Raw genomic sequence first — 23,588 nt, forward strand, 5'->3', positions numbered from 1 at the left:
AATATGCTTAATTGGTAGTAGACTTTCGAGCCTATACAGCTTGGAGTAAGACAACATGCATGAAGAGGATGATGTGGACAAAATACTCATTTGCCTAATACTTCTGCACTCCCTGTATATTATTTTTAGGCCCTTTGATACTAGCAGCCTGTCAGAAAATATAACCCCGCCTCCCCCCTTTTTTGGTTTCTTTAGTTGAATCTAAATCAAAAATGGCAAAGATAGCACAGTTTGACAGATGTAAAATGGTATTTTGGCACCAACAAGGTGACTCCCAATGAGCTATTATCAGAAAACTGAACATATCTTAGCATGGTGTGCATTGTGTACTTAAGAAAGAGAGGAAACTGGACAAGTGTAGGATAAAGGAATACGGAGACTAAAACTATACAGCAGTATCTGAAAATCATGGCTTTAATAATACTGACCCTTTAGTTGGACTATATATACTGTGCACCAGAGCCTCGTCAGAAATGGTCTCTGTGGAGGGCTCGAGAAGCCATTCATAAGGATAGGAAACAAGGAGAAAAGGCTGGGATATGCCATATGGCATACCATTACATACAAAGCATACAGGAATACCTTTATTGAAGCAGTGTGGGATCATCTTGACAGAGAACAAGACTAAAGGCAGCCAACATCCAAAGAAGAGTAGCTTGAAAACTAGTCCTGAAAATGTAAAAACTACAAGTCAACTGGCTTCTGGCTGCGCTGAAGGATAAATGTAATCATACCAAATATTGACTTTCAAACCCATTAGAATTGTACAAACCAATATAGTATATTTCCATGTGTGTTTGCACGTTTCGATAAATTGCTGCACCTATTTTCCATTTTCCCAGGTTGATATGAAGAAATGGGGTGTGGCTCAAGACCTTTCAACAATACTAGAGAGGCAAAGATATTTATACTTTTGCAGTGGCTGAAAACGTACAACAGGTAAACAAAGTAAACCAACTGCTGTAATACATACACACCTTTCTTTTATCAAAAATGAACACATGTGATATTCCTTTTTCAAAAGGCTTTCACAACCTATTCTAGCAAAATTGCAAAACAGATGACGACATGTGCTTAAAACAAGGTAAATGTATAAAACTTCTTTGCATAGTAATTCCAGGAACCTATTTAGACTGGCTGTCTGCCCATCAGTGGGTAGTTTCCTCAAATACATGGATGCAAATAAAACTGCTTTTAGAAGTGTTCAATTATTTTGTGCAGCAGAGGCCAAAGCCAATGCCCCATGGCACAACTATAATCAAAGTGATCTTGGTCCTTTGCTCCAGCCCTACACTTTTAAGATATTCAGTTGAGTACGACACCGTCGCGACTCTTACTTTGGGGGCTCTAACCACCACTCCTTATTTCCCCCCACACTGTTCCTCAGTCTGACATCCAATTGCCTCCTCATCTGAAAAATGACTTAATCGACTGAGGTGACAGTCGTACAGACAGTGTGCTGTATGCACTGACATGCCCCCATGGACTGACATCTTAAACGAATCCATCTTTGCCTGCTCTGCCCTCCGCCCTGCCTTTCGCCATCCCCCCCACAAGCACACAATTTACAGCAACAATAGAGCTGTCGCCCTGCTGATGCTCGCAACGCTGTTTTATTGACAGACTGGATCAAAGGAGATCATAATCCGAACTGACCTCATAAATTCAGCTCCATCGATTGAGGACAAGGAGCTGACAGCCTGCGTGAAAACACCAGCGCTGTGGCTGACTGTAACTGTTGTTGCTTTATCTGCAACAGTCATATGTGGCCCAAAAATGGCAGACAGCGATAAGAGAGTTAGAAAAAGAAACCAAGAATGGGACATGAGTAGTTTGCATAGCTACTGAATAAAACCCATGTTTTTTTGAATGTGCCAACTGTGGTACAACACCAGCAATATTTAACTCCTATTTCTTCTGGACCCTTAATACATGGGAATGATTTAAGATTAAGGGCATATTTCAAAGCTTTCCATGGCTGAACTATATCAGTTTGGAAATGCAGTAAACAACTAAATAAATACTTGAAAAGCAAAACTAGGTAAAGGTGTTTTACTACAAAATAAAAATGATTCCACTTCATTTCCATGAAACCACCACAAGCTTTCCTTTTGCTGGGAAACACCTGTAGAAATTCAGCAAACAGTGAGGGCATAGTTTCTTTATGGTGTGAAAGGCTGTAAGCGAGACCACATCTTCAGGGCTTTGCCAAAGGATTTAATGCTCAGCTTCTGTTGGTCGTTATTGGAGACACACTATCCCCTGCTGACATGAGAAAAAGGTGAAAGGCAGTTGATGAAGACAAGACATTAAACCAGAATGAGCACCCTCCCGCGATTACACAAACTAAATTCCTTCCTGCTACTATCGGATCAGCTGCCGTGGCTTAGGGATTTGGATAAGAATCAGAAATAGCAGCCAGGTGGCCCCCCAGAGCCTGATGTGTAGTAGGTAGCTGTAAGCAATCCTTTGTAACCGCACTGCTAATGAGTAGCATTACGTTGATGGATGCTCGAAACTGAGGAAGGCAAAGCTGCATGGGCGGAAAAGCAGGGGAAGTGGGTGTAGCAGCAATTTAAGCTCATAAATTGACTTCTTAGCAAACAGTAGCTAAGTAACTGACACAGAGCATTCGGTCTTTTCAATTTGGCTCAAACTATTATTTTCCTATTAAGTCTCCATAAGTGAACACGCAAACCAGCCTTGCCTTAAAAAAAAGAAAAGAAAAAAATAGCAAAAGCGTGACCTAGATAGTCTTCTAATGAGTGCCTTACGAAAGATGAAGGTATTTATTCAGCGCCAGAGCAGATGCCATGATAATGCTCGCGTCTGAAGGCAGTAAGATAAGGACAAAGATGGTAAGCAGGATGTCTCAGAGGAGGGTTTATACCTTTGTTCCAACACACTGAGACAAAGACATAAAGACACATCATCAGGAAACAGAACTGGACTAAAAATAGCTCAGTGTGGAGCACCTTGCTGTGGGGGGGATGGACACTTGGCTGGGTGCTTGGGCTGTCAATCAGTATGATTGATAGGCAAGGCAAAGGGTTTAATGGTTAACAACAGTGGCCTTAAAAACTAATATGGGCCACTGTGCCCACATGGAGAGCAGATAGCTGTGCGTGTGGCTCTTAAGAGATGGAGTAAACCCACTCCAGTCAACATGGGGCTGGGCTGTGGCCTGAACAGGAGCAAGCCTCTCTTTCTTTCTCTTTAGGCACTGACTGATGTCACTTTTGGAAAAATCTGAAGCATCCATGTTTTCATGTGAAGATATCATCACATGAAAAAAAGAAAAAAATCTTGTCATGGCAAGTTAAACACAAAGACTAACAACCTCAATGGCACTTCTATCACCACGGTAAAAATCATATTTTTTTATTTGACGTGGCATCACGACTGCCTTAAATACAAGGCCAAACCGTGTAAGATTTATGTCACATGGCCTACCTAAAGCATCACTGCCTTGTAATTACTGCCCAAGATTGCTGACTAAGGTGACCGTGAAGCATAACAGGCGCTCATGAGCTCTCAGCTGGTCTTTGCTGATTTAAAAAAAAAGTCAATTTTAACTATAAAGAGCCAATTCACAATAGCTGTGCTTTATATTGTATATTATACAATATTAAAGAGAAATCCCAAGGATCAGACGGCCCCCTTTCAGCAAGCACTTGCAAATAGTGGCAAGTGAGAAAATCCATCCTCCCCCTTATTACTAAATATGAATACAACTGTGTAGTGTTCTGTGTATGTGCACCACAATCGCCTAAAACTTGAGATTTGCTCTTTGACCTTCTTGATTTGAGAGGTGATCTAAATATGAATCTGACCATTTCCTGCTACATGTGAGCCGGAGAAACCTCATTCTTCCAAAACGGTCCAAAGTTCATGTGTGAAAATGACTTATTTTCTTGCCTTGACATGTCAAAGTATCCGCAGTGGAAAAGGGTTTATTATCACGTCGTAGTGGTGTAAAATACACATCGTGAATGACCATTTATATCTGTGGTATGAACAGGCAACCCCGGCTTCTTTTCATACACATATAATGATTAAAGGTCAGCTATTATCATACTGACAAGACAGGGCAGCTTGAGTGCTCTTGCTTGAGCCTAATGTGATGATGACGGATCAAGGAACTAACAGAGTCTTTTATGAAACTATGTCTGAGATGGGGGTTCTGCTTTGCAGCATGCCTGGCCTATTGATTGCATAGACCATTTAAGCCACATTTCAAAGCACGCAGATCTCTGTTCCAGTGCGTTCCTGTACAGTTTCATTTCACACTGAGACAAAGAGCAATCTCAGACCTTGAAAATGTACAGCTGCGCACATCTTATTTCTCTTTGACCTATTTCTTAATTGAGTATTCTACAAATGAAAGCTTTCAATATCCACATAGTGCTTTTTCTCACATGAATGCCTATCAGTGTCCTTGTAGGTAAAGAAGCCACTTTGGTTTTGTTGAGTGCTTATCGAGGACACAAAATATTCAGCACATATCTATTTCTGTATGAATGCAGGAAAAAAACAGTTTCTAATGGAGGGACAAAGAGCAAAGAAAGAAAGAATGAAGCAGCATCCATATAATCCTTTCTAAAGGAAAAACAGGGTCTAAAAAGTTACAAATATGAAGAATGTGGAGCATCTTGGGTCTTCCCAGCTTAGAAAAGCAATTTCCTCATTCTTGACAAAGGCTTACATGTTTGATACATTTGAGAAAGACAATACATGTCGTGAGGGAAGCTGCCTACACAAAAATAGTAACGTTTAGCAACCAGAGAAAAAAGAAGGGATGAAAGAGCTAGCCTCAGCCTTTACACGATCTTTGTTTACATTCCTGCTGCAGCCCCCACCTCTCCTCCCCCATACTGAGTTCCTGCCAATTTCCAGAATCCCCATGGCTGTACACTTTCTGACATCAGCTCCATGAAGCACACTAGGAGTTGGACACAATTCAAATGCTCCGCAGGGCTTCGCAGTCAAAACGAGCATTTACTACATGCTCTACTTGGCAGCGGTTCAAAGACCAGCGCCAACTGACGGTCTTTTTCCCCCTTTGCTGCTCCACCTCCTCCCTTCAACAGGAAGACTGAGAGGTCTTCCCGTGCTGCTGTGGCCTTATTCCTTTGCCTTTTGTTTTCATGACATAAGCAGAGCCCATTAACCCTGTGTTGTCACTTTGTTAAACACAGATGGCAAACAGAGGCGTCTCACAGCATAGTGAAACATGCCTGAGCTGATTCATTTTGAACCCTGCAGACTAGAGTAGGAATGAGTCTGCAGAATATCTGGCTTAGGTCTGAAAATCCAAATGATGCGCTTGATAAAAGTAATCGCTCGCTGTGCTTCTTAATGATAAAACCAAGCAGATGGATCGGATAAAAGCTCAATAGCATGTGAAATATTGATCAAACACAGACGCATAGTCTGACATTAGTCAGTCATTAACAGTAAAAGGGTCAGCTGATTATGGAATCCAAGAAGGGCAGTAAGATGTGGTTTAAGTTCCATTTCATTGCATTTTATTACAAACCCTTCAACAGGAGCTTGTGGGCTATACAGAAGCAGAAGGAATAAACAGAATTGTGATAAATAAATGAAACTCACTTACATCAAATCAGAACAAACGGCTTTGCTAAAGTAGAACATAAACCCACTGAGCACCTTTCAGCAGCTGTATCAGCAGAAACCTGATGGGAAATCCCAATAAGTGTCGCTCCCAATTGGCTCTCTTTGGAGCTACGCTTCCTGTAGTCACTAACAGACAGCCCCTCGCCCCCATACCTCCTAATATATATGTGTGTGTTAGCAATTTAATGTTTAATGCCAGTCCCCCTTCCCCCTCTCTCCATTTGCCCTGATCACTGTGAGTGCCATGAATTTTTAAAGACATCCCTTCTTTACTGTCCATCTGGGCTCCATCTGCCCAGCTGCTGGTGTTTAAAGCAGACAGAGACACAGGACGGGATACTTCAAAGGCTTTGCATGGCCTCTGGCCCGAGGAGGATAGTGTTCATAAAAAAGGTAGCCTTTTATGCTGGCATGTGCACCACAAAGAGACAACATAATAACTGAAACCTGATTGTTATTGTACATCAACTTTGTTTTGAAAAGCTCAGTATTTCTAAAAGGTGATCAGGTCAACACCAGAATGCATGAAATAATAAATGAAGCTGCTATAAATAGTTATCCTTCATTTTATGTAAGAATTTCGATTCCTAATTTGATTTGGATTTTTAACTCTCTCTCAAAGCTTTCCAAGTTTTTATCAATAATTATGCCATAAAAAGCCTCCACTCAAATCGCCCAGTATTTCAGTGGAGATTGATGGAAACAAATGCATGCAGGTCTCCTAGCTATAGGCTTAATTTAATAACCTCCTGGGAATAAAAATGGAGTGTGATACTGATACAGATAATTCCAAGAGTCAGACATATCAGGGACGCTCATACATGTGTTCCGTTTGCGGTGGTATCACTGAAATAGCTTCACCAGACATACAAATCAAATAATCCAACAACCCTGGCATTATTTGATATCTGTGTAAATCCTCGCTCTTTTATTTCATTTGGCACCGCTCTGCCTCGGCCAGATATGAGGCAGCTGGCAAAATGCCTTGAATAGTCTGATTAATTAATTTAAAACCACAGCGTAATCAGACATACGACCAGGGCAGACCTCTCGGCTTCATTTAGTCTGACCTTTCAGGCGAAAGAGGCGAGATAGAGGGAAGGTGGCTGGGTGATCCACCAGGAATGCAGGTTTGCTGATATATCTTTCCACCACAGCCTGGGGCAAACCTTGACTAAAAGCTGGGTGTGGGCTGGTTTTAGTTCGCTGAATCCACATCTTGCGTTTATTGGATTTATATTGTGCACTAGAGCTTTTATGATCCTGTTGTTGTCTTGTAAAGTGATTAAGGATGCATTTTTTTTGTAACTGTTTCTGTACAATGTTCTTATACATTCTCTCCTGTCCCCTGTGTTTGTAACCACTACTATGGACCTGTGGTGCCACACTGAGACATTATTTGTGCTGTACAAACATAAAGAAGAAAAAAGGGCAGTTTTCAGTTTGGAAGTGCTCCAACTGCTCTGCACTGATAGAGGCACGCAAAGTTTCTGCTGAGGATCTGAGCTTCCTTGTGGCCACATTATCACCCTCCATCAGGCACATTCCAACAGCCTCCACCCACCTGCCCAAAATAAACTGTACACTCTTAACCCCTTCCTCTCCACCCAGTGCCCTCCAAAGCACCCTACCAGCATATGACATGTCTGAACACGTGTAATTGTAAGCTAGGAGGTTAGTGCTACCCATCAGACCCTCTTTTCGCCCCCTTCTGTGATAGAGATATTAAGTCTACACCGAAAACTTTTCATGATATCTTGATAAAAACGGACCATCAGCTCAGGGTTGCTCTGATGCAGCACTAGTTGCCCGTTTTGCGCAGTGATGACAAGTGCAATATTTTAACCAACAGCCTCACGTGTCTTTTAATTGCCACGAGGGCTTGGTGGTATGGACAGGTGGTGACAGGGATTTTTTTGTGGGTGTAGCTTTCCTGGCCTTGATAGCTGCATCATACAGTATTTTTATATGTTTCAGATGATTGCACAAATACTCAACGGTACATATAATCCCATGAAGCCCTTAATAAGCAGGTTTTAATGTTTTTTTTTTTTTGCACAGGGGCATCTATGACTGTGCTATGCGCATGTCTATGCGCTCAGAGCGCATCAAGTCAAGTTTGCGCTGAAGCCGTTTGCAGATTTTACCGTTTTCCACATGACGGGGAGAAACCACAAACATTAGGTTCCGAACAAAAAAAGAAGAAGCAAAATAAAATTGGTGCACGCCACATACAAATTAAGGCTGAGGTCAACAATTTTGATTTGCTTGAGGTTAGAATTATCAGGGGACAGACTGTCTTCGTCGTGCCAGGCCACGGCTGCAATTATTTCCATCGACTGTAATCATCTGAGGGGAAAATAAGTGGATGTTCAAGACTGGAAAAACCTGGTTTTACAACGTTAAAGACTGTCGAGGAACACCGTGAGCTCGGCACAGATTTTACTGTTGTTACCCAATTCCCTATATCATGCCACAATGCTGAGTTCCCTCTTCTCAGGCTTTACGTTGTGTAGGCGTGACGCAGTGTTACCCAATCTATTGGGTATCTGACCAGTCACGGTGCTGACTGTTTTGATTATATAACGGTCTGCTGCACTAACACAGCCCTGTCTGATCCTCGGCTGACTGAGGTGCCATGATAAAAATAAAATAATAATAATAAAAACCCAAAAGTATCCATTCAAGTCGTTCACACAACATTTACAGAGGGAGGGGTGGACTATTTAGAGAAGCAGACTATAGGTTTTAGAGAGTTTGAGTCCACATGCTCTGTAATTACAAGAAATGCGCCTTAAATGACATAATCTATAGTTTGGTTTAAAACTGGAGCACATGTCAGCTAGGAGCAACGTGGCAAAGACGTTTGACTTAAAAACAAATAAAAACTAAAGTTAATTGTATTAAAAGCTTTTTCTCTTTTCCTCTGAAGCAGTTTAGCAGCTTGTCTGTTATCTGTCCTGATAAAATATGTTTTATGGTTAGAATTGTGCGACAGGACGTGAGGTTGCACTTTAATGGTGGCTTTCATTATGTAATAAACTGCTGAATGTGATGGCGGCTTAGTGTATATTACATTTTTAAACTGGCAAAACAACATTTAGTTGTCACACCATGCAGAAGTAGTTTTGTTGTTTTTTTTTATTTAAGGAGGCTAAAAATACTTCTCTGTGAGCAGTTTTGCAATTTGCATAATTGCACATTTTAGAAATAATAAAGCTTATTTTGCTACTAATCTAAGTATTAGGGTTTGTATTTTGCTTTTCTTGTAGGAAAACCGCATTATCTGTGTGTCCTGTTTGTGTCAAATTTAAAAATACCGTAAATACAGTAAAGAATTCAGTTTTATATCACCTGAAATAAACTTTTAACCAACCGTCTTCCCGCTTGCGTTCAACTTTTATCGACAGCTGCCCTCTATCCAAACTTAGCTGTTGACAGTCTTAAATCTCTTCACGTAAACAGCCCGTCTTTATTCCACCAGGGCCTCCCTCATAATATCCAGCCCACTAGCATGTTTACAGTAAACGGCAGCATGGCAAAGCTGTTAACATGCACTCTAACCCACCCACAGCCCTTCCTGATCCCTCTGAGCTCCTCTTCCTCAGCTTCCAGTCCTTCAAGATTGTTCCAAGGAACAACTTTCTTTCATTCTTAGTCCATATTAGTTGTAAAATCAAAAATCTAACCAGGCACCAAGCTGCCACCAGAAGAAATTGTCTCTTCAATCATCTGCCTTGACCAGACCGTGAAGTGGCAAAGGCAAACTGAAAACCCTCACCTTAGCCTTTATCAACATTTTGCCCGGTGGCTAGTGCTAATTTCCCACCCTGGTCAGATTACATCACATGCCGCTGAGAAAGTGCAACAGAGTTTTAATGTGAATGGCTTGAGGGCCAGATGTGGCCCACTGGTAAACAGCAAATATTTTAGACTAATCTGCTTCTTTGGCCAGAGTCCCTCCAGTCTACAGCCCTTAATACCATCAATCAGCAGTAATGACAGCAACAGTTAAAGCTGCGGACCTTCAAAAGACTTAAATGGCAACTACAGCTGGGGCAAAGATATAAGAAATAAGTGTTTATGCACGGCAGAGTATTATAATTTACAATGCTATTACTGAATTGGTCACATCTTAATAGTAAGACAACCTCTACTCTGATTCACTTTTATCATATCGCACCAGTTTGTTTAACCATTTTACCCAGCTCGGACTGAATCTGAAATACATACATCCAGTTGCATTCACATAATCGCCTGGTATCTGGGAGATTGTTGTCAGCAGGGGGGTTAAAGTGGGCCAGAATGATCCAGAATGGTGCTCAGACACTTTCGGTTAATGAGCAATTAAATCTGATTGGCACATTTCCATTTTCACAAACTGCAATGGCTCATTTTAGCCAGTGTCACAGAGTCAGTGAGGTCACTCCAAGATCCTGCCTGCACGCTTCCTTTTTTTGTCTCATTTCTGTGATTTGTTCATGGTGTAGATATAAAGGTGTGTTCGAGGTACAGAAGTGGACTGAGTGATTCAAATAGCTCGATTAATAAGACACAGAAAAAAAACATATGTTAGTGTGTGATCATTTTGCTCCCCAAGCTGGAGAAAAATGCAAGCCACAATGGCAAATGTAACACGGCATTATATAATGCACAACGTAGCTGTTCCTCCCCACACACACACATCTGACCTTAGGGTTCCCCCACCTGCCAAATCCCACTTTAACCTCTAATTGTCGGTGCAGACCTCCACACAGTAATGGACCAGAAAGTGATGGTACCTGTCTGAACTGCTCCTCGTAGGTCCAGTCTCCGTGGTCCTGCCCACTCAAATGGCTATGCGTGGTATGTGAATGCAGATGTGCTCCCACTGCTGAGCGGGACTCCTGCTCAACACTGGGACGGACCTTCAGGAGCTGGGAATGGGGGTTAAGCTGACGGTGAGGCAGCAGGAGGATGCCCTTGCCAGGGGCCACTGCATCATGACCCGTAGGCAGACCTTCCTCTTCAAGGTCATCCTCAAAGTCTTCTTCCATCTCACCTTCAAAGTCCTCCTCGTCCCATTTCTGTTTGCTGTGTGCATCACAAATACATTTATATATTGAAAAACTACATTACACACAGAAACTAATCACTAAAATTTTCAGAAAGGTCCAGCAAAGAAATTCACTTACATCTGTTCCTCTTCATCTGACCCCATCATGTCCTTGTATTGCTCCTCTCCTTCATCGTTGTCCTCATTATCGCCTTCCTCGTCACCACCACTGCTGCGCTCCGACATGGGGCTGTCTGACACCCTCTGTAGCCCGGCCGCCGCGGCACGCATGGCTGCAAGAGCCGCTATCTGAGTTTGCTCTGTCTCAGGTGCCGGGCTCCCTATCAGCTCATTCCCTCCGGCCATACGGACCTGAGTCTGTTGGGAGGCGGCTTGCTGCTGTAGCTGCTGCTCCATCAGTAGCTTGGCCCTCTGCTGCCTGTGCAGATTTTCCATGACGGCCTGCAACTTCATCTCCAGGGAAAGTGGCAAAGCGTTCAGAGGCCTTCTTTCCCCTCCCTCCCCTGCTGAAGGAGCACCAGTCGAAGGCCAGTCAGGGGTCAACAATAGGGGAGCAATAGCCAACTGAACCTGCGAGGAGGCAGCTAGCAGCTCGCTGTAGGTCTGGAGGTTACGGTTATGATGAAATGTGGGTTTCTGAGGGGGAGTGAAAGGTGAAAAAAAGAGGAGCTCGCTGACATGCAGTCAGAGGTTGGCTGCAGTTCTGAAGACAGAGGCCTCTCTCTTGTCTCAGTGGTTTTTCCTACAGTTGGGGAGAAACCGAAGCCGGTAGCAGAGGTGGCTGGTTCAGAGAGGCACAAGACGTGGAAGTAAAGGAGGGAGTACAAGTCTTTGCTGACAGCCTACAAAGACCTGAGGAAGAGAAAGAACAGAGCGTCAGATTGCCACTTCCCACTCTCTGTAAAGATCATTACCTGTTCAGATCACCCGTGATACTCATCTAGTAGTTTCTCCATTTTTGATTTTCTGGTTTCAATAATCCTGCAAGAAAACTATTCACTATCACTATTTATGAATAAACAAAAGTTCTGTAAAATCTCAGCGCTACCCTGTCTACTCAAAAAAGGAAAACACAAAGGAGAACAAAATGTTTAATATTACTAACAAAAATGCAAATTGTAATTCGAGATTCCTGTGAAACACAAAATACACAGTCTTTAAAGGCAACGTACATTGTGAAGGATTAGTCAAACAAAACAAAACACGCGAGGAACAGGACAAACTGTTTCAACCTCAACAACAAGAGGAAGTGAAATCACAGGAAGAACCATCACGTTTTTTACCTGATTGGCTAGGAGTCAAGATGAATTTCAGCCTACTGGCAAAAGATTTTAGACAACGCTCTCTCAGGTTGAATTAATATTCACACAAGTGTCACATCACTGAGGCTTCACTGCTGTGTTTTCCCCTTTAAGAGTGAGACACACAGTGGGGAGTTTTCTGAAAGTCACGTAGGTTGCCGTTGTTCTCCTACACACCTGCTCCATAAGTGCCCAGGTATGCAAAGCAGGCTGTACTATAAGCAGTGACCTTCAACCTATCGATAGTAACGACGTCGCAAAGATCCCCTGCTAAACCCCGCTAACCTAGAATCTGGTCAAAATGCTAAGAGGCGTGGGTTTGGGGAGGCTGTGTTTAGATCAGTCACATACAGATAAGAGCAGAGTCGACAGCACGAGGGGAAATGAAATTCAAGTGCAGGTGCTGGACATACCAAGCTCCAGTCATGACAAGAAGCAGCAGTGACTGTACGCCAGTACTCATTCGGCTATGCTGACTAATATATGAAAGAAACTGATCTCGATAACCACCATCTGGCACGATCTTTGTCTTTCACAAACTTCAGATTTTGTGTTGCGTCTACTCATTGAGTATCCTTTAAATGAAAGCATGAATGATCGTCTTTTCGAGGTTAGCTCAATCTGTATCACAACTACATGCAACGCAGCGGCACACAAACACAGTTCTATAATTGTTTTTTCAGCTGATATCTCAGGCTTGCATTTGCTTTTCTTACAGATGACAACATCTATGAATCCCCTTTGAAAATGTGACCAGCACAGCAAACCTGGGCACAGCATACCTCATCATTACAGGTATTTTCTTGAGCACAGAGGTTGTTTTTCTCCAGCGTGCGGCTAACTGGAATTACACAGGAAATCTCACCAGAGTTTCACGGGTTTGGTAGTATAATTACATGTAGGCACAAGAGGGTAAACAGCGTATCCACTTTTCAGGCCCGCAGTTTCTTGAGGCTTCCAACTGAAAGCCATGGTGCCACTCACAGGAAAATTAACCTTTTTCCATATCTTGTGTTTACATAGCTGTGAATACTTGAAAGGAATACAAGAATCCTGGCAATTGCCAAGAGATGTGTTTTTCCAATCAGCCAGTTTCTCAACAAGACATTCAAATGGAAAACAACAGCTTCTGCAACATTATACCTGTGTGACTCATGCGAAAGATCAACTTACATTTGCACAACATTAGTAATCTACAGAGAATTAATTGTGCACGACACAAATGACACACCAGACCGATGAATGAAAATTTGCACATGACACTATAAATTTAGGTGCCGTTTATGTTCCTGTACCTCCAAAATAAGTATACACTTCTTATACACAGAGTATTACAGAGTCACAGTCTGGAGTTAGATGCAGCAAGAAGTCAAATTCAGCAGCAGAGCTGAAATCTTGCAGCTCATTCTGAGAAAATGCACTTCAGAAGCACAAACTTCTTCCACTACTAAGACTCGAAAAGCTTCAGAGGTGTTTGATATAGTGCAAGTTACATCCCCTCACCCCGACATTATCATGCACCAATAAAAACCACAATAGAAATATTTCAGCCACTCTATACCATGGTGTTAAGAGAAATGTTGCGCAAGGAAACAAGAGCTGTGAAACTTTGTTTCCACATAGGGCGAAGGAAGTGACAACTGACGGAGCAGATGTAGTAAGGCAGCTGACAGATATTCAATATTGATTCAGTGCATTCTTTAGGGGCAATCGAGACGCAACTGAACGCCTGCAGTTGTCAGATGGAAAATAAAGCAGGATTACGGCGCCTCAATGAGCTGGATCTGGTTCGACTGAAACAACTTGTGCACGTTGTATTTATAGAGGGATCCAAGGGGAAAGACGCCGAGAATGACAGGAAGCAAACTCTCGACTATCCAGTAGCAATAAAGCACTAAATGACAAACAAATTCAACAACGCACTCGCACACGTTATCTTGATAGCGCATTTTGCTTAAAGTGTTTTTTTTAAGAAGTCACACATCACAGTCACGCAATTTCTGGTGTTCACTTCATGTTTGTGCCATGAGCATTACAGCTCCGGATACTGCGCCCCTCTCTCTCTCCCTGTCATCTTGTCATATATGTAATTTCAAAGACAGAAGTGATTACAACAAAGCTCGTCTGTTGACTCTTCCTGTGCAGGGGGAAGCAGAAGTGGTCTCTTTGTTTCATGCCACTGATGATCAGTAACATGATTTCCTTCATACTAGATGGTGCAAATTATATTGCACCACTACATATGTTCTCTCCACTTCCCCAAATGAGGAGGTTCGCTTACTTCTAAAGACTTTCTATATGCATTGCAAACGACTACATTGCTGTTGTTGTATACTGCCTGAACTAAAAGAAAATCTGAATATTGTCGAATTTTTCTCATTTTATGTCTGGTCCTAACCAGAGATTCAGCTTTTCAGATTTTAGGTTTTCAGTTATGAGATAAGATGTTTCTTTTTAATGTGAAACAACAAATCAGCTTCAGTTTTCCTTGGTTTCCCTGCTATCTGCCAAAACCTCAAATATTTGCTGTTGATTACCACATAAGCTCAAAAAAAAAAAAAAAAAGATGTGTGGGAAACCTTAAAAAAAAAAACCAAGTAATAAGCGAGTAAGATGTTAACACTTATACATCTGTGCAGTAGAACTATATAAGCTTCTCACTTTTTGCATGAGCATCACATATTTTTGCCTGTGCGCCAAATGTTTTTTTAAATCGTCTTTGCTGTCTGTCAGCAAAAAACAACAACATTTTCATGCTTCCATGGATCATTTCAGATGCTATTATTTCAAGAACACCTTTATTTGTTTTGGAGCTCTGACTTGTGAAGAGTAGCTAGATGACTAGTTTTTAAATCCCGGTCAGAAGGGGTGGGGGGGGACCTTCTGGTTTATATTGGAATCATAAAGCTGGGTACTTATTAACAACAGGATTCGGGGAGTTAAGAGCGCTTAAAAGAACTGATGCACTGCCACTACTCCTTTTTAACTGCAGCAAAATGGCCAGAGGTTGACTCTTGAGTGAGTGATAAAGCATTTAGTATCTAGACCACAGCTTGCTGTGAAATTTGCAGTGAAGCTGTCTGAGTGGCAATGGGTGATTTCCCTTAAAACCCCCTTCTGGGTCTTCTTTGTACTGTACTACACGTGAGAAATCAGCGTTCATGGGGGAAATGTCTCCACACAGTCTTCGACTAGTTATGAGTAATATTTAGAATATTTAGAAGCTGCTGCTCCACTAAGAAATTCTGTGTGTACAAGATCCTGTGGCAAGAAAACAAACAGGTTTCACGCCCTGTCTGTCTTCCTTTTTTGACAGTCAAAATGCTTTACAAACTCATTTACACCAAACAAATTATACCATGGTGTTGCTCCTTCTCTGGGAAACATTTCCATATCTCAGTATGTCGGGAAAAGGGGTTAACTCAGGAGTTTCTGAGAACTTGACAACAGCAGACAACTTCCTCTGCAGTTTTACTGCCACCTTTACGAGGGCTTACTGGACAACAACCCCACCAACATCTGGCTTTTGTAGCCGGTGGGAACAGGCACAATGGCCATTCATTCCTGTGTAAGTAGTCATGAGTATTTATCGCATCCAGCAACCTCTGTCACCTGCCTCCCACAGTGCTTCAAAACCAGAAACATGGCTCCAATATTTATTTATAAGGCATACGAGCTACACACTGCTAACCCCTCAGGTTTAGTCTTCCATTTGGACTAAACTGCAACAGTCTGCCTCCAAGTCTGTATTTACAACAAATGGATCAATTATATAGAACAGCACTTTATATGTACAACCAAATTATGAAGAATAGATCTCACAGGGACCACCGATAAAACCTCTGGAAGAAAGTCCACTTATTTAAAAAAAAAAAAAAGACTCTGGCATTTGTGTGGATATATTCCTTGGGTTCATTTAACAGCTAAGTCTAAGTAGACACTACCTGCTGGGATAGATAGCAGGAAACCATGAGTGGGTGAGAGAAATTGAGGAACCACTGGCACAGAAACGTAAGCAGCTGGATGAATGGGGTATAAAAAAAAGAACACTAGCAGCTAATGGGTTAACCCTGTTTTTTTAAACCCACATTTGGGAAGTGGAAGACTGCAAGGTCTGAGCAAACAGGACAGAGTGATAAGAATGGGAGCTAAGGGTCTAATTCCAACAAGATAAAGTGACCCAGGCTGGCTCAACATACAAGCACATACAGACTCTTGATAAATGAAAGGAAAACCCTGAACCCTTAACCCCATACACAGAGGAAGGATCTGGTGGCTCTGTTATGCCATGCTGGCTATTTTCCTGCCAGGTTTTGGCCACATCTGTCCTCTTGGGGAGCGTGGAAGGTGAGGGTGTCACAGCAAATACATACAAAGCTGTTCAATTGATCATCTTTAACTTGAGATGAAACATTTCTATGCTGATGTGAGAACTCTCTTCCAAGATGGCATGCGTGCCACAATGAGCAATGAAAGAAAGAAAGAAAGAAATTCTCAGAGAGAAAGAGGAGTATTAAAACCCAAGGGTTTTTCCTCAGCGGGTACGTTCATGTGCCAGCAAGATTGCAGATTGTTTATCTTGCATTTCACATTTGGAATAAAAGTGTTAATTTCCTTTCATGTACTGAAACAACAAACCACCTTGTTCCTGATAAAACATCTGCGGTTTGAGATGAGCCGTGTGAGGTCTCTGCAGGTCCTGAAACTAGATATTAAAATGAATGTCTGTCTGTTCTGCTTGACTAAAAATCTGAGAATTCGATTTTTTTAAAGCTGTAATCTGCTTTTTGTGCCTCGTCTCGGCGTATTGCTCGCTGACGTGAGTGGGTGGGAGACATTGTAAAAGTTGTTTCGGTTTAGTTTCCGTAGATGGTTCGTGGTGTACGTTCTTTCTTTACATCTAGTTTAAATAAAAAAAACAAAAGAGAAAAAAACAAGCTCAATCCAAATGGACGTTAGACAGACTTAAATGGCATCGATGTTTTAACGCGATGCAGGTTAACTGAAATCCTGCAAGTTGTTATATCATTCAGCGTGCTGTCATGCATCGATAGTTTGTACCATACTGTTACATTAGTAGAGAAACAGGCTTTGTACTGATATTATCAACAACATTCCCGGGCAAACATACGTCTGCCTGCCCCTCCTGAATATTTCTGTCTGTCTTTACTTTTAATATCAACGCTTCGTCGACTCAATCATCACACCTGAATTTATCAGATTATTACACCACGGTGCTCTCTGCAGCAAAGTTTACACACTTTTCTCAACAAATAAAGTAACACAAATTATTTAAATACTACACACTGGAGGTCACAGAAGAAGAAGAAAAAAATGCAACCACACCCATTCTACTTCAAACTGTTTATGTATACAAGCTGCTTTCTGTGTACACTAATTTACATATGATCCTTTTAAATAAAATAAACATATACTTGAACAGCCAAAATACTCGCACACAATTACTTGCAGCAACTAAGAAATAGGCAGAAATCGTTACTTTAATTAACAAGTTGCGTTCTCCTCCTGAGGCAAAACATTAACCGGAAAGGCTGTTAACCTGAAACTGAAATGAACAACACGCCTATAATTTCAGGTAAGCAAATATTTTAGTTGGAACACAACAACTATTGCAATAAAGAAAGAGAATCAACTGAGTTAGTCACAATAAAGTGTACTTTTCAGTCTTTATTTGTGTCCACTGTGTGCATTCAAATAGTTAACATGCTGCTTGGATATTAACTGAGGATAGAATTTAAAATGACAGATGTTTGCAGCAAAGGATTCCCGATTACTTCTGAATCTAGACAAAAAGGGAAAAAAAGGAACGGGGTGGGGATAACAGCAAAAAGTCGGTTAGTGGTGCTGGTCTTGATTATGCCTCACTCTTGCATTCCTCGCAGTATTACCTCGTAAGGCAATAACACAGGCTCCATTGAACCCCAGTGGAGCAACAACAAGATCATTGAGGAAGTGTCGCACAGGCCGGTCACGTATTTTCCACTGAACCCTACCAGCAAGTCTAGGCCAAATCTGATTAGCGCCAGCTATGCTATAAATTAAGTGGGCATATAGCAGCAATAATCCAGCGATCCACTTCTCAGCAGTGAAATCTGTGGCCATCAAGCAACAGGATTAAGCTGTGGACGCAAGCGAGGCTAATAGTGTTTTGCATGCTAAAACCACCGTATGATCTACAGTGTTCTGATTTCACTCGAAGGAAATGTAAAAAGCCTCTGCATGTCAATTGGAAACAGAGGAAAGTCACTGCTCCTTGCTCACATGTCTGAAACACTCTGAAACAATATGAGTAGTATTATTATTAATAAGCAACTGTAAGCAGTGCGAAAGGAAAACTGCTGAGGTTCAATACTTCTAGGAAAATGGAAGGAAATCCTAAAAATCATAAAAAGATTCAATTATAAGGCTGGATACTGATATATGTAAGTCAGGTAAACAAAAAAAACAATACGAGCTGCTTAAAAGAGGTCATAGAATAACCACAGGAACAACATGTTACCATGTGTGTGGAAAGGTTTGCATTTCTGCACGTCAGACACATGTAACTTCAAGGCCAAACAACTGACAAGGAAAATGTTTCTCTGTTAGACAGAAGACCGTCCCTAACTGCCTGAAAAGTTATCAGCTGAACATTCAAATTAAAAAAAGAGAGGTCTCTGCTGATTCAGCTGAAACGTTTGCTGCTGATAATGCCTCGCTGGTGGATATTGACTTTGCCATGTTACAACCCTACGAGAGCTTCGAGCAGACACTGTATTATTACAGGAGCAGACATAAATCTCATGTGACGACAGCTCTGGTGGGGAGACGCAGACCATTCTTAAGGAGGCTAACGCAGTCTGTGCTGCAGTGAAAACAACAGATGACATCAGTATTTTTATGGTTAACTCTCTCATGGCTCGACAGTTTCATTTGTACCGGCTGGTACCAGTTCTTTGTTGTTCTGTTTTGCTTTTTTTTTCATTTTTCTTTTGTGCAGCTAAACCGCATCCTGAAAAAAACAAAACAAAACAAAACAAAAAAACACAAAAAAGAAACAGTTTTCTGAAACAACTTCCAGAGAAAGTGAACAAACAAGTCACATCAACAGATCAGTGCTTTCATTTTAGGCAGCTGTTTTGTGTCCACTGATCCATGTTCATTTCTGCTTAAGCTTTCAGTACTTTACTAAGTGTCTATTCCCTTTATGGTTTAAAAAAACAAAACAAAAATAACCCCACTACTTTTTTAAATACAATTAGTGCATTTAATCAAGCCACCTGTACTGCTAATATTAATATTAACTACTTTAGTACCTCCAGTGATTACTATAAAGGCAGTTACCAGGTGAGAACTTTGCCATGAAAAACAGAAGCTCAGGAGACAGGCTGCGTGTTGCAGCTCGCAGGTTTCAGTGCACTGCCATTGTGGCTCCAGAGTGATGATATGACGCCACTTCGTCTAGCATGGGAAAGGTGGAGGGGGGAGGGGGAGGGGGGGGGGGGGGGTATTTTTCATTGAATGGCATGAAAACTGGATTAACTTGTCGGTTTATATAGAGACTACATGGTCACGTCACTACATTGTGATCTTTTACAATCCATCCTTTTGTGTGTACACGGTTGATGGATGATTGGAAACCTAAGATAAAGACTTCTTTGCACACAGTGAAAAGGAAAAAAACCACTGCTGGTGGTCAGTTCTGTATTAGATGTGGATTAAACATCTCTGCCTAATAAATACCAGCAGCTTGATCTGCCAGCAAAGGATTTATATTTGATTAAATTAGTTTTTGATTACTCGGGTGGGTTGTTAGTGCCAGCTGACACAAACGTAATGCTAAATGTAACAGAAATGCTTCAGGTCTGATGGACACGTCAACATGTTGCAGCTGTGGCCTGGTATCCGGGCAGATGAGCACGGGGCACCTGTCTGGCGCCGAACCCACTGCGTTCACAAAGCTTACATCTGTCTGAGCAGGTTGGTTCAGGACCTGCGGGCCATCCCAAAGCCTTAGTCCTTTCCTTTTGCCTACATCACTGTCAGGCCTGCTGGGATTCCCTCATGACTCGAGCCCACGTAATGAAGTAACTGTATGGGTTTTTTCCCCCTGCATTTTTTGGCTACAGTTAAAGGCCCACGTGCTGAACAGTGCCTTCAGAAAAGCAGCTTTTGGCACAAGAACAGCTGAAAGGCAGCCAAGCCGCGCTGCCTCCCACTACTTTAATAGCAGGAAGGCTTGTGGTGTGCAGACAGCACTCAACATTCACAGTAATACAATCTCTGCTGATACAGAAGCGTTCAAGTAGTCAATGCAGTCCTTGAGCCAAAGCCCACACCCCTTGGGAGTTGCAGGAAGGGTGACAAATTAAAGCAAGAAAATAGCCCTGAACACAGTAAAAGGTTTATAGTTTGATAAGAAAACAAGTAGACTTGTCTGGCCTGTCTGAGCATGTCTTCCTGTCATTAACTCGCAGCCACTAACCAGTTTAGTGGCCAACTGCCAGTGTCTGCCGTTCACTCAGCCGTGATGCTCGGAGGCAAACTGAACAAGCTATTTGCATGTGACACTTACTACTTCCAAATGATCTTCAAATACACTTGGGCTGAGATCAGGCACCGCTGACGACAGGAAGCTATGTGGATTTTTGCTTGTAAATGACAACGTGACACTGCCTCATGCTGATATGTGCATTTGGCAAGGTGAGAAACAGTGAGGTGTGAACCTACCAGCGGCACAAACTCCTTAAGACAAAAAGAAGAAGAAAACGTGAATTAAAAGAAAAGCAGAAGTCTGGCTCTACATGGAACACACATGACTAATATATAAGGTGTTACATGAACCTGAGATGGTTTCAATACAGAGAATCCCAAACAGCAGATTAAAGAAGAGGCCAGAAGGGACTATGTTAAACAGCAGGAGAAAGAAAACAGAAAACACACTCCGGGAACCAGCAACAGAAAGCAGGCATATCAGTAGAAGCCAATGCAATGAGAAGACAGACGTGGCCATCGGCCAACCCACAATACATGTGTCAGCAGGACTGATATCTAGATGATAGCAGGCTCAATCGCCTACGATAATAAATGGAACAAAAAAAACCCAAAAAAAAACCAAGCAATGAGTGAGAAACACATTACATTTTGCTTTGAATGCCAGTCATTTCATTTCTAATCTACAATGAGCCAATCACAATGTAAAATAAAAGCCTGGCTTGGTTCAGCTGCCTTTCCCTATGCCGCTGTCAAAGGATACCATATGGAGAGGGGACCAAACAGATTAGCGGTGCAGTTTTTCTAAGGTGATTGAGGAATGGTGGGGCGTGGGTGCCATGATCAGGACCTGGAAATCTCTGTTAAGATGATGCCAAGTTCTGCGACTCAGCAGCTCACACTTTCTTTGTGTCTGTCAGCAACAACTTAAGAAGTAATTATGCCCACTCAGATGCGGGACGGCTCTCAACCTTCCTGGCGGCGTCTTCTCCTGGTTCACCTTTTTGGGTTTCAAAAACACCCGTCCTCCCATCAATTTGTGTGCATGCTGAAAACTTTTGCAAAATTGATGACCACACAAAGAACATTTCAAAACCGTGCCTGTGACCTCAAACCACACAATGGACCACTTTGTTGCATTTTTGCAACAGAGAATCATGAATCTGAATCTAATCCTTTGATTAATAGCACAAAGATATTAGCCTTTTTTTAAAAAAAACTTTTACAAAGAATCACTCATCCTGATGGAAGGGAAAAGCATCTAAAACCACCTTTAAATAAGACAGTGAAACCAGACTTGACTGTTTTTTCGTGTCATAAATGTTTAATGTCATCCAGACAAATGTACTCTACGGGGCATTTCCTGTGCCTGTACTCCACTGTCCCCTTTACTTGGGGAGAAACTTTAACAGTAACCACAAACCAAATGTTAGTCAGTTTTGGTTGTGGCTGCGAGGTTCCTCGTGAGACAAAACAGGCTATTATGAGAGAAATACAGTTTGAGGGCCTCTCGACTCTTTTGGATGAAACGTTAGCCGTCCCCCTTTTTCACAACTGCGGACGTCACATGAAAACAGTCTGCAGGGCTCATACTGTGGACTTTCCCACTACCATGCTGTAGCACTCAAGATGGCACATTGTGTCCAAGCCACCACTGTGACGCGACTTTTCTTTGGAATATTTTTGACTGGACTTGATTTTATCTAGCTGCGTCAGAGTTGCACTTACACAGAAATGTCAGCAACTTACGGGATTTTTATTTTTTTTTACGTGTAAGAAACTGAAAAAACCCTTGAACTCTAGTGAAGATCATCTCATTCAGACATCTCGTGTAGGGTTATTTTCACATCTTTAAGTACATCTATTTTCTTACATTTTTATGTTTTTGGTTGGTTTGTTTTTTTTACATCAGAGTAGTCCATACTCCCAAGAAAGATTTGAGGTTTTCAGAAGTAATTTCAGGTTTAACAGTTTTATTTTCAGTGTAAGTATTTAACTTCTTTCCTAGGTACAATTCTTAACCTGGAAACCTGACAGTCTGTGCTTTGACTGACAGATGTGTGTAAGCCTTTGAAAAGCATGTCACCCCTGAACGAATAGAACTTCCTTGATGAGAGGCTTCATTCATTCATTCTTCCTTTTTTTAGTGCAGGCTGTAGGCAATTTCACAGCCATCAAATTGTCCTAGAGGCCTTTATATAAACATAATCCAGAGAGAGGGAGCACTTATGCCATGTACTTACTTGTTGATAAGATTTGCAAAGTCTACTTACTTTTTGATAGGTCTTTATTTGTTCATCTATTTGCTCCCTATACTACCAAGTCTTCTTTAGCCTGAAGCATTGTGATTACAGGTAGTCAGATAATTTAAGAAAAAAAGCTGGCATTGATACTGAAAGGCTTATTAACGCAGGAATTCACAGTCAACATTCATCTCTTCTTTTCCACTCTAATATGTAAAACTAATGCTTTTTGCTCTGTGCTAGAGCTAAAATTACGTTGGTTTGGTTTCCTTCTTCGGAGGAAAAATGCAGCACTGACCCTGTCCATGTCTGTAATATTCTGTCTCAAACTTATGAATAACGTGTTCATAATCTGCTTCGTGAGCCACCATTATCTTTATTGCCGCTCGTCCATTTCAACATAAAACACACCCACTTTCGTGACAGCAAACACTCCCCGTTGCCACTACGGTGGACCACAAGGGACAGTAAGCACGGAGTGCAAACATTATCAGCAATACAACATCTCCCTTTTTTTTTTTAGATGCCCACCAGTGACACAGCTGGTATACATTTCAAAATAGAACATCCCGAACCTGAGGATAAGGAACAGTTTTTCAACATTGCCATGTGTAAAATTACTGCGGCCTAAACTAACAACAACAATGCGATGTGGGATATGCACTCATTAGTACATGGACATTTGACATGTTTCCTTTTTGTTTTTTGTTAGGGCAGCGATCCGCCTACACCCTTTACATCACAGGTCAAGAATAACCCTCGGTTTGACCACTCGTCCTGATCTGGTGGTCAGTGCAGGGCTAGTGTCCATGGTTGGTGTTGTAGTGTCTCTAGATAGTGACAGGGGCTCTGCTTGTT

General features: G+C 41.8%; 1 protein-coding gene across 2 annotated transcripts in view; it reads right to left on the reverse strand.

Annotated features, from left to right (window-relative positions):
• Positions 1 to 23,588, reverse strand: part of arid3a (AT-rich interactive domain 3A) — a 52,834-nt gene that overhangs the window by 23,473 nt on the left and 5,773 nt on the right. For both annotated transcript variants that reach the window (XM_080883263.1, XM_080883264.1), the window contains exons 2-3: positions 10,812 to 11,545; positions 10,419 to 10,710 (exon numbers count right to left, since the gene is read on the reverse strand). In XM_080883263.1, the coding sequence (XP_080739389.1) occupies positions 10,419 to 10,710; positions 10,812 to 11,146 (627 nt within the window). In that variant the 5' untranslated portion in view covers positions 11,147 to 11,545. The remainder of the gene's footprint in view (positions 1 to 10,418; positions 10,711 to 10,811; positions 11,546 to 23,588) is intronic.

The sequence above is a fragment of the Rhamphochromis sp. 'chilingali' genome (genome assembly GCF_963969265.1).
Source record: "Rhamphochromis sp. 'chilingali' genome assembly, chromosome: 5".
Classification (NCBI taxonomy): domain Eukaryota; kingdom Metazoa; phylum Chordata; class Actinopteri; order Cichliformes; family Cichlidae; genus Rhamphochromis; species Rhamphochromis sp. 'chilingali'.